This window comes from Erythrolamprus reginae, chromosome 1, assembly GCF_031021105.1.
Source record: "Erythrolamprus reginae isolate rEryReg1 chromosome 1, rEryReg1.hap1, whole genome shotgun sequence".
Classification (NCBI taxonomy): Eukaryota; Metazoa; Chordata; class Lepidosauria; order Squamata; family Dipsadidae; genus Erythrolamprus; species Erythrolamprus reginae.
The window spans coordinates 293,574,102-293,586,407 of record NC_091950.1 but is presented as its reverse complement, the minus strand read 5'-3'; the positions used below and the strand labels follow the sequence as shown (position 1 = coordinate 293,586,407).

The 12,306-nt window shown below is 39.1% G+C and overlaps 1 protein-coding gene across 1 annotated transcript in view; it reads left to right on the top strand.

Annotated features, from left to right (window-relative positions):
* Window positions 1-12,306, top strand: part of ASCC3 (activating signal cointegrator 1 complex subunit 3) — a 285,972-nt gene that overhangs the window by 66,962 nt on the left and 206,704 nt on the right. The window contains exon 10 of the mRNA XM_070733271.1: window positions 187-327. Coding sequence (XP_070589372.1) covers window positions 187-327 — 141 coding nt within the window. The remainder of the gene's footprint in view (window positions 1-186; window positions 328-12,306) is intronic.

Below are 12,306 nucleotides of genomic sequence, written 5' to 3'. Positions count from 1 at the left end.
TGTATTAAAAATAGCTGAGCATTTATTTTGAAAATCACCAAAATCCACATGCTGCTATTAATTTTCTTGCTGTGTATATGTTCAGTTTCATTTTTTAAACATAAATTATGATTGGTGTTGGTTGATGTGAATATTCAGGGTTGAACATTTTGCTCATTTATCAATCTACCGCCTTTTCCACTGCAGATAGTTTATGTTGCTCCTATGAAGGCATTGGCAGCTGAAATGACAAATTATTTCAGCAAACGTCTGGAACCACTGGGCATCATGGTGAAAGAGCTGACAGGCGACATGCAGTTGTCAAAAAGTGAAATTCTCCGAACTCAGGTACCTATTTACTTTCTTGGGCACTCTTGACAGTTTATAAAGAATAACAGTTGAACCCGTTGTGTCTCATTACTACCCTACATGAGAACACACACATCATTCCCTGCCTGAGCAGCGCGAGGAATGGATTGGTGGTGCTAAGCAAACTGTCATCCAACAAAACTTTCTCCATCATTTATTATCTGGAATCAGTGGCATATGTTTGATGTTCCAAAATGCTGTCCAGTGGACTGACAGAGCTGGAGTTTTTATAGACCTTAAAAGGGATGATGGTTGGTCCATATAATATGGTAACGATGTTCAAAATTGCATATTAAGGACTGCTTTGTTGGACGAGGGCCAGCTAAGGGAGATTACATCTTCCTAGCAATGTTTGGATTTGATTGTCTGGCTTCTTTGTAGTATGTAGGAATGCAGGAGGTGGATGATCCATTCAGTTCTCCTAGCTCAGCTTACTCCTAGCATTCAAAGGAAGCACAACTGCTAAATTGTGTGGGAATTTTGTTAAGTTTCCATCTCAAATATCTAGTGACACCAGCTTAGGAAAGATTGTAGTTATTTCTGGTTTTCTCTGCTTTTTATAAATCCCTTTTGAAATGACTTTCCCATCCTTCTCTTGAGGAGGTAGAGAATTCAGGAAGTTCATTATATCTTAGTTAAAGAGGCATGCTTCCCTTTTCTTTATTTTGAGCTATTGATGATCCATTTGAAGGAAGGAGTCTGAGGAGTCTGACATTTTAAAAGTAGTTGCTCTGTACTCTTTAAAGTGATATGCAGTGCTATTATCTGTTCCTTCAGTTGCTTTAAAAAAACCCAGAAGCCTTACAGTTTATTTCTGAAAAGAAGATGTTTCATAAATTTTAGTATCTAGCACACTCAGAGAAGAGAAATGCAGCAACTAATATGTCCTTTAGGATTTCCATTTTTGTTCTTGTTTTAAGACTTTATTCTGAATTTGAAAGTCACTTACTTCGACATTAGCATTTCCTAATAACACTTCCTCATCCAAGGCAATGTTGAAAGTTCAAATCAACCAGTCGTCAATCAGAATTACCTGTAAATACGCTTATACGCATGCGCGCACACACAAACACACACCTGAAGTACTTTATAGGAATATAACTCTTTTGATTTCAGGCTAATTCAGATAATAATTGGAATAAATTATTGTTAGACGCCTTATTTTTGTAAAAACACAGCAAAGCTTCTCTTTATTTTCCCTTCACACTTCATTAACACATCTGCTATTGCGCAGTGCCATTCATTCTTGTTTCCCTCTTAAGCAGTTAGGCAGATTATCTCAGTAATAACTTCAAAACATTCCACTAGTCATTCTAAAATTTATGGGCTAATCAGTGCTAGTGAAGAGCCATAGAAACAGGTTATAAATCACACGATCATTTGCTTACATGCCAGAGCGTAACTGGAAAGAAACCATCTTGGTATGACAAGGTTGACATAATCAATGAATGAAATCATTATTGGCTGCTGATCTGATCTGGTTCATAACTGACAATTGAATTACCGTATTTTTCGGTCTATAAGACACACACACACACACACACACCCGAAAGAGGGGGAAAGATTGGTGTGAATACACCAAATACAGCCATTTTTGTACTCCAGAAACCCTGCCCCACACAAAAGGTTTAGGATTACAGAGGGTTTGGAAGGTCTGCAGAGTGCTCCTAGGGGCTGGTGGAGGACAAAAACGCCCCTGTTTTTGCAAAATACAGACAAAAATTGGCCCATTTTTCATGAAAATGGGATGCGCAGAGAGTTTGGAAAGTCTCTAGTGTGCTCCTAGAAGCTAGAGGAGGGCAAAAACTTTTTTTGTCTTAACTTTTCAAAATCTTGGTGTCTATTATACAGCATTATTTAAAGACTTTTCAATAAATGAGAATACATGTAGCTCAGGGTTGTATACTGGAGTCCTTGGTTGCTCTCTGTTGTTTGCTTGGAGATGTTTCAAGTGCCATAAATAACATCTACATCACTTGGATATTTATTATGACAAGCAGTTGGTTAACACAGCAAAGTCTAAAAGTATAATGAGCACCATTGTTTCTAGACTTTTCCTCTGTTAAGCATGTATGACAATTACTTCCTGAACAATTATCTTATTCTCAGGTGGGGGATTATATTTTGGATTTTGGGTTTTTTCTTCTTACAAATAATTAAGAAAGTATCCTGTTTTTCCCCAAATAAGACATTCCTTGATAATAAGCCTGGGGGAAACACAGTAGTTTTCCAGTTACTTCTCTGCTAAATATTCCTTCCTCTTACTTCTGCTGCATTTCCACCGGAAGGATTCTTTAATGCTAGAAAAGATAGCTATATTTATATACTCCTTGCTCAATCTATAGCAGTGTTTTACAAATTTGGGAAATTTAAGGTGTAGGGACTGGAGAATTCTAGGAGTTGTAGTGCACATATCTTAAAAGTTTCCAAGTTTGAAAAACATTGGCTTATAGCACATGCATCGTCCTCGTGCCTCTTCTCCCCATTTCAAGGTAAAAAAGCACACTGCTTTTCATATAAATGCTAAGCCGCCGGCTATGCCATAGGGCCCCTAAATAATGTCTGCATCATATTGTAGCAGTTGTTTCCACAGCTTTTTCTCATGGTGAGGGAGAGTAGTCTAACATTACTTTTTGCTAGTGCTTGCCGTTTTATTGCTAATCAAAATTTAAACCTGCTCAACTTTTTGGGTAGGCAGACATTTAGAGATTGACAGGAGCAGCTAGAAAGTTGTCATGATGGGATCAGCAGAGTTTTTGATGATAACCAAGGTTGTAACTAATGATATTCCTGACATTAGTTAGAAGAGTACCCTGTTAAAATTTATATATTTGAAACAGAATATCCTACGAAAATAGACTAACAATCCTGGGCCTAGAAAGCCTAGAACTACGGCGCCTAAAACACGATTTGAGTATTGCCCACAAGATCATATGCTGCAACGTCCTACTGGTCAATGACTACTTCAGCTTCAACCGCAATAACACAAGAGCACGCAACAGATTCAAACTTAATACGAACCGCTCCAAACTTGACTGTAAAAAATATGATTTCAACAATCGAGTTATCGAAGCGTGAAACTCATTACCGGACTCAATTGTGTCAACCCCTAACCCCCAACATTTCTCCCTTAGACTGTCCACGATTGACCTCTCCAGGTTCCTAAGAGGCCAGTAAGGGGCGTACATAAGTGCACTGGTGTGCCTTTCGTCCCCTGTCCAATTGTCTTTCCTTTCTTTCACCTATCATATATATTCTCTTCCTTTCATATATCCTCTCCTCTAAGTTTACTTTTACCCTTATATATATTACCACATGTCTATTTTTCTTCCTATGTATTTGTGTATTGGACAAATGAATAAAATAAAATAAATAAATAAATTTCTCCCCCTCATAATAAATAACTGGAGAAAGGATTCATGCTGTATGCTTTGCACACAATCAGAATGCCTTCTTTTGAGCAAAATTTTGGCAAGGTTATGTAACACTAAATAAGATTTATTCCTTTACTTTGCAGAGAAATCTAGCAAATCTGCTTAAACTGAGAGTAATTAATTTTTTCACAATGACTAAAGATACACAATATTCAAAATGAGAACTTTCGGTCCTTTAAACAAATTACAAACGGAAGTACAATATAAAGTACCCATTTTTCTTTTAAAAATCTCAGTAGACTATTCCCAAAGGCTCGTAATGGTATTCAGAGCTGAATAAAGGGTTAAATCTGAAGCTCTAGTAAATTTATCATTAGTTTTGGGTATGGTTTTTTCCTTTTAAGATTAAAGTCTTTCTTACCTAACACTGAGTTATCCTTTGAGCATTTTCTTTCAGAATGACTTATGTGTCCTAAACAAACTATACCTTCCTACTTAATTGTAAATGTAGTTGGTCTTAGGCAAGAATTCCTTGGTGATAAATTTGCACCCTTTCTACCCTAAATTAACTGTTAGTAGAGAACCTTGAGATCATTCTTACCCAAAGTAGCTGTTGTTTCTTTTTTATTTTAAAGGGGGGGGACTTTGGCTCATAGTGAATTTGTCATATTCAATGCCAATTAATTTAGATGAGATTCTGTTTCATGGACAAATAATGTATTCTAAAGTGAAGATCAAGGTTCATTTTGTGATGTGGAAAAGACCAACAGCAAGGATACACCCTCCCCCATATCCAAATCTGCCCGAGACCCTGGAAAAAACACTGACAAAATCCAAACTTCTTCTGAATAGAAAGTAATCAAATGTTGGCTATTGAACTCAATTTCCAGCACAAGATGGAAGAAATTGTACTTACACAGATAAATCCCAAGCTATGGGTATGCTACGTTGATGATATCTTTGTGATAATCAAGAGCAACCACATTGATCAAATCTATCAAAGGATCAACAGTGTCTTCACGGATATCCAATTTACAAAAGAAACTGAGAATCATTTCTGCATGTCCTTGTAACCAGAATTACCAATGGCCAACTTCTAACATCTTTTTACAGGGAGGCAATGGATACAGATCAAATCCTCAACTTTAACACCAGCAACCACACAAAATGCCATAAGCAAAGCTGCTTCAGAACACTATTTATAGAGTGTAATCCCATTATAACACCATGGAGGCCAGATCAGCAGAACAAAAACATCTATACAAAGTTTTTCAGAGAAACTTCATCTGGAGATACATACAAACAATATAAACACTCAAAGCAATGCAATAACTACAACATCCTGACAAATCACAATCCCGTACATACAGAATGTCTTAGAAATGACAGCAAGACTACTGTGCCAACATGACCTTGTCCAACTTCAACCTTCAGACGGATCCTGTCAAAACCAAAAGGGCAGACAAAAACAAACCAAAAAACAGGTGTCATATACGGAATCCGGTGCAGTAACTGCGAAAAGAACTATGTTGGATAAACAGGAAGAAAACTATCTTCAGACTTCTTGACTATCAAAAGATATGACTCACTGTCACTCATGTCACTCCATGAAGATTCAGAAGGTCACAAATTTGATCTAACTGGGACCATAGTTGTAACTTAGGTGAAATCAAGGAGAGAAAGATAATTCCTTGAAGCCTGGTTTTCCATCAAAAAGTCAATAAATGGACATATTAACTTAGACCTAGTTTGCCAATTGCTGAGAATGAAAGGTCCCATTGAAAACGAACAAACAGGTACCGCACTATGCAGAGAAATTGATGTCAGTAATGGGTTGCAGCCGGTATGGCTGGGATTGGGGTTCTGGTAGCGGAAATTGAGATGTGCATGCATATTTGTGCCCCTGACTCATACGCAGAAGCAAAAAAAATGGCCGAAAATCGGCAAAATCTCACACGCGCGAGTGTCCTCACATGAGATTTTGCTTGCTGGGCATGCACAGAAGCCAAATCACAGGCTGATGGGTACGTGTTCTCCGGACTCACACACAACAGTCCCGGAGAGCATGCTGATAGCGGCTGGTAAGTAAAACCCCTGCCTGATTGGTGCCTATACCAATTTGCGATTGGAACTTTGTTCTGAATTCAGAAATCTTTTTAAAGACTTTATTTTTCCATGCCTATTTTCATATTTGAATTTCTCTTATCTTTTACATAATGCCATAGGGCAGTAATAGCGAACCTTCTTTTCCTTGGGTGCCAAAAGAGCATGTGTGTGTGCTATTGTGCATCCATGAGTGCCCACACCCATAATTCAATGCCTGGGGAGGGCAAAAACAGTTTCTCCAACCTCTGGAGACCCTCTGGAGGCCGGAAACCGCCTATTTCCCAACTTCTAGTAGGTCCAGTAGGCTCGTGTTTCATCATCCCCAGGCTCCAAAGGCTTCCCTGGAGCCGGGGGAGAGTAAAACGCCCTCCCACATCCCCACGGAGGCTCTCTGGAAGCCAAAAATGCCATTCCAGAGCCTCTGTGTGAGCCAAAAATCAGTTGGCTGGCACACACATACATGTTGGAGCTGAGCTAGGGCAACGGCTTGCATGCCAGCAGATATGGCTCTGCATGCCAGCCATGCCATAGGTTCGCCATCACTGCCATAGGGACAATAGTACCCTACACTAAAAGTCCTGTCATTTTGTTATGTAATATAGATAATCCTTAGGTTTATTTATTTATTTATTTATTAGGTTTGTATGCCGCCCCTCTCCGAGGACTCGGAGCGGCTTCCAACAACAGTACAGTCTACAAATCCAATATTAAAAAAACAGAACACCCTTATTAAAAAACAATCACACAGCTCAACAGACCATACATAAAGCAGGACAGCGGGGGAATCAATTCCCCCATGCCTAGCGACATAGATGGGTTTTCAGGAGTTTACGGAAGGCAAGGAGGGTGGGGGCAGCCCTAATCTCCAGGGGGAGCTGATTCCAGAGGGCCGGGGCCGCCACAGAGAAGGCTCTTCCCCTGGGTCTTGCTAAATGACATTGTTTTCTCGACGGAACCCGGAGAAGGCTGACTCTGTGGGGCCTAATCAGTCGCTGGGATTCGTGCAGCAGAAGGCGGTCTCGAAGGTATTCTGGTCCGATGCCAGGTAGTGCTTTATAGGTCATAACCAACACTTTCAACTGTGACCGGAAACTGATCGGCAGCCAATGCAGGTTGCGGAGTGTTGATGTAAAATGGGAAGATCGAGGAAAGCCCATGATTGCTCTCGCAGCCGCATTCTGCATGATCTGAAGTTTCCGAACACTTTTCAAAGGTAGCCCCATGTAGAGAGTGTTACAGTAGTCGAGCCTGGAGGTGATGAGGGCATGAAGGACTGTGAGCAGTGACTTCTGGTCCAAATAGGGCCGCAACTGGTGTACCAGGCAAACCTGGGCAAACGCCCCCCTTGCCACAGCCGAAAGGTGATTTTCTAATGTCAGCTGTGGATCGAGGAGGATGCCCAAATTGCAGACCCTCTCCGAGAGGGTCAATAGTTCCCCCTTCAGGGTAATGGACGGACAGATGGAATTGTCCTCGGGAGGCAAAACCCTCAGCCACTCCATCTTGTCGGGGTTGAGTTACAACCACTCATTCAGTAATCATTCAAAATTATCACACCACTAAACAATGGGGACTTATGACCAGTCCTGAGAGTTCTGGCTGTTGCAGCATCCCTGTAATGACTTGATTGAGATTTAAGTTCTGTTTTGTTATGTGACTTACAGTATGTTGACAGAGCTGTGTTTCTGTTTGTAATACTGAAATGTTAGCAGTTAGGTATGCCAGAATTGCCAAATAATATTATTAAATATTAAAGGTATGAAAGTATAAAATAATACATGAGAGCTTTACTAACTTGCTTTTAGGTAATCTCTCTATAAAACTGAATGTTAATATGCAGAGATCATCTGTATTTTTACTTTAATAATAGAAAATATATACAGTGATACCTTGTCTTACAAACGCCTCATCATACAAACTTTTCGAGATACAAACCCAGGGTTTAAGATTTTTTTGCCTCTTCTTACAAACTATTTTCACCTTACAAACCCACCGCTGCCGCTGGGATGCCCCACTTCTGGACTTCCGTTGTCAGCGAAGCACCTGTTTTTGCGCTGCTGGGATTTCCCTGAGGCTCCCGTCCATGGGAAACCCCACCTTTGGACTTCCGTTGCCAGCGAAGCACTCGTTTTTGCGATGCTGGGATTCCCCTGCTGGGATTCCCCTGCAGCATCGCAAAAACTCAGAAGTCCAGAGGGGGGGTTTCCCATGGAGGGGAGCCTCAGGGGAATCCCAGCAGTGCAAAAACGGGCGCTTCGGCTGGCAAAAGGGGTGAATTTTGGGCTTGCACGCATTAATCGCTTTTCCATTGATTCCTATGGAAAACATTGTTTCGTCTTACAAACTTTTCACCTTAAGAACCTCGTCCTAGAACCAATTAAGTTTGTAAGACAAGGTATCACTGTATACAGTTAGACTTTTATATAATAAATGTATCTTTTAATTGCAGTATATAAAATTAGAAGATTTTTAGCAGTGCACTCTGCACAAATATGATTTTAATAATGCACTTCTCACAAAACAAACAAGAGAAATATTTCATTACCTCTATTAATAAGTAGGACATTGTGGAATCCTAAGAGTTAGTTATTGACTTTCTTCTACAAGATTTAAGGTTTGTCATAAATACTTTTTGTTGAGAGAAACCCACACTTCTGTAAAATTGCTATATAATTCTTCTGCACTTTTTCTCTAGATACCTAAAAGCATATAAACATTAAGAGATAATAAAACACTCTTTATAGTTAATGCAAATGATACATTAAACTAGATTTTTTTCCTCTTAGACTATAATTTAAAGGTATTCTGAAGTCCAATTATCTTTGATTTGCCTGTAACAAAAAATTCAAGAGAAATAACCAAGCTTTTAAGTGAGTATTTCTCAGTAGACAAATTGATATAAGTGGAAAAAGCATGAAAATTGAGCAGTGAGGTGCAAGTGAATTATGCCTGTTTGGTGATGATTTTTTAAAAACTCCTCTAAGAAAAATCTATTTGTAAAATGGGAAGCAGTAGGACATTTACCTAAAGTAATAAGTTAAAAAAAAAACCAATTGGGTCCATGATGTTCTGAAGTGGATCTTTCCACCGTGCAGATATTTGGAGCTAAACTTAAGACCTTCAAATGAATTGTCATAATAAATGGGATATACTTCATCCCATCTATCACTGGAATATCCAGGGCTTTGGAAGAAGACAAAATGGAAAGGAGAAAGGACTAGGCAAGCTTATCGGAACCTGCTCCAATTATCACCATCCGAAATGCCAATTCTGTCCTGCTCATTTTTCTATTCATTCCCCGAACAAATGTATGCTATTATTGACATTATAGCGTAGAAATGATTTCATAGAAATAAGCGCATGGGATATTCTTGCATGTGTTATGTGTTTGTATGTATGTGTTCTGTCGGGCTCTCTGGTAGAATCCTCCCAAAAATTCACAGGTACAAATTTCAGACACACACACGTTTGAAAATTCAAAACAATGTTCTTTATAATGAAAATTCACTTAAACCAAGCCCTCTTTTGGTATAGCACAGAGCACCCGTCTCTAAACAAACTGGTAATTTGTACAAGTCCCTTATCAGTTCTGTGATACTTAGCTTGCAGCTGTGAGGCAATTCACAGTCCTTCTTCTTTCACAAAGTGAAACACACTTTGCTCTGGTTTAGTTTCAAAGTGGGGAAAAATCAGCACACAAAAAGTCAAAGTCAGTAAAGCAGTCACGAAACACAACAATCAGATAATCCTCCACAATGGCCAAACCCACAGGCTGCTATTTATAGCAGCCTCACTAATTACCACAGCCCCACCCAACCACAGGTGGCCTCATTTTCTTTGATAATAATCTCTCAGTTGTTGTTGCCTATGCATCGTTCTCCTCATGCATGGCTGTATCATTAACTCTTGTTCTGAATCCAAGGAGGAGCTAGATAATTGATCTCCTTCTGAGCTGTCTGACACACTCTCCTCCTCCCTGTCACTCATGTCTTCTTGATCAGAGGAGCCTTCATCAGCAGATTCCACCGGGGGGGGGGGGGAACAGGCCTGCAGCATGTGGATGTCTCCCCCACATCTACAGTCCTTGGGGCAGGAGCAGGGCCAGAGCTAACCACAACAGTATGTATATATGTATATGAATATATATAAATGGTACTCAACGTATGACCACAATTGAGCCCAAAATGTCTATGGCTATGCAAGACATTTGCTAAGTGGGTTTGCTTTATGACCTTTGTTGCCACATTTATTAAGTGAATCACTGACATTGCCAAGTCAGCAACATAGTAGTTAACCGAGCCTGGCTCTATTGACATTGCTTGTCAGAAGGTCGCAAAAGGTGATCACATGACCCTGGAACACTAGAACATTAAACTAATTGTTGCAAGCTGAGGATATTTAGTAGTCTCCCTTCCTTTTCATTATCAGCAAAAATATGTTACACTTATAGATTAGAGCTGTCGGCCATAATAAAACTTATCTGCCTTGAAATATAGCCCTTGGTGGAGCTGAGAGGCAAAAAGGAAGCTGTAGCAGTGCTTCCTTCCATATACCAGAGTGACTCAACAAAAATCACACATAACCCTTCCCTGGTACAAGCCTAGAGGCTAAGGCCACTGCCTTACAAGGCACAGCCCCAGGTTCAAATCCCAGAAAGGGTGTGGCTACCTGATGAGGGCAAATAATCCCTTCCTTTTCATTATCAGCAAAAACATGTTACATATATCTAGGTTGTTTCTTGACAAACCTATATTTTCTTTCATGTACACTGAGAGCATATGCACCAAGACAAATTCCTTCTGTGCCCAATCACACTTGGCCAATAAAGAATTCTATTCTATTCTATTCTATCTATATGCAAAAAGCTAGAATATTTTTAAATGAGAAAGTCAGTCAGTAAAAACACAAACATCCATATACCATATTTTTAGAGTATACATTACTTTTGGAGGAGGGAAATAGGGGGGGGGGGAAAATCTACCTACCAGGTATCATTTGGCTAGCATCCTTAGTCTGTTCAGCTTCAGCGCATTATCTTATCCCCTGGTTAGGGCTGAAAAAGCCTTTTTCAGAGGGAGTGGAAATGAAAACAAACCTGCAAAGACTTAAGGCCGAAAAAACTGCTTTGGAGGGAGTAGGAATAAAATAAATGCTGAAATCAGGAAGATAGTTAGCACCGCATTAGTGCTTTTTAAAAAAGCCTTTTCCAGAGGTGGTAGGAATGAAATCAAGCCTGCAAAGACTTAGGGCTGGAAAAAACCTTCTTTGGAGTAGTAGGAAGCCGGGAAGATCGTTAGCACCTAGTCAGAGCTGGAAAAACAAGCTATTATTATCATTATTATTATTATTATTATTATTATTATTATTATTATTATTATTATTATTATTATTATTATTATGTCAGTACAACACAGCAAACGAGATCACTATGCTGGATTTCGTATTTCATCACCAGTTGGGCGCTTCCCAAGCACCTAGGACTGCATGATGTAGCGGCGAATTATGTTTGCCAATCCCAGTAAAGCTGCCTTTTGCAACTGACAGATGGAGATTTTGTCAATTTCACTGGTTTTCAAATGTCCGCTGAGATCCTTTGGCACTGCGCCCAGCGTGCCAAGTACCACTGGGACCACTTTCACTGGCTTATGCCAGAGTTGTTGCAGCTCGATTTTTAGATCTTCGTATTTCACTAATTTCTCTAGCTGCTTCTCCTCAATAATAATAATAATAATAATAATAATTATTATTATTATTATTATTATTATTATTAATTAGATTTGTATGCCGCCCCTCTCCGTAGACTCGTCCACATTCAGAGTATAAGGTGCACCCAAATTTTCAGCCCTCTTTTATGGAGGAAAAAGGAAGTCTTATACTCTGAAAAATATGGTATACAAGCACACGCCTATAGAAAATAGAAACTTTTTCACCTTACTCCTGTTCCCTCCATCCCGCCAATTTCAAATTGTAGTGCCATCTTAATATTGAAGAAATGTAAGTTTGTGGATTAATTCCAATATTCCAAATTTTAATTTACATATGGCAACTTTTCACGTTTTGTTTAGCTTCCCTCAGTAATAAGTTTCTGATTAATATGGGTAATAAAAGAAGGAAGAAAAAGAAAAACACTCATAGTTTCATTGCTGTTTGCTGTGAGACACAATAATGGAACGTTGTTGTACCTGATTAAGTAGCTAATTAGCATCAATCAACTCTGGCTGTAGAATAGCAGAGGTTAGTATAACCGTGATTATTGAGGCAAAAAGAGCAAATGGGAAGGGGGAGGATGATAATGACAGGTTAATAATATGGAACTCATCTATTTAAAAGAACATTTTGATCATAATTTATATTTGCAGACTGCAAAGTCTCCGGACTATAATAATAAGTTTTATAAGATGAATTTCATAAACCATAAATGTTTTTCTACTTTTACTTCAAAATCTTACATTTATTTGTTTGTTTGTTTGTTTGTTTA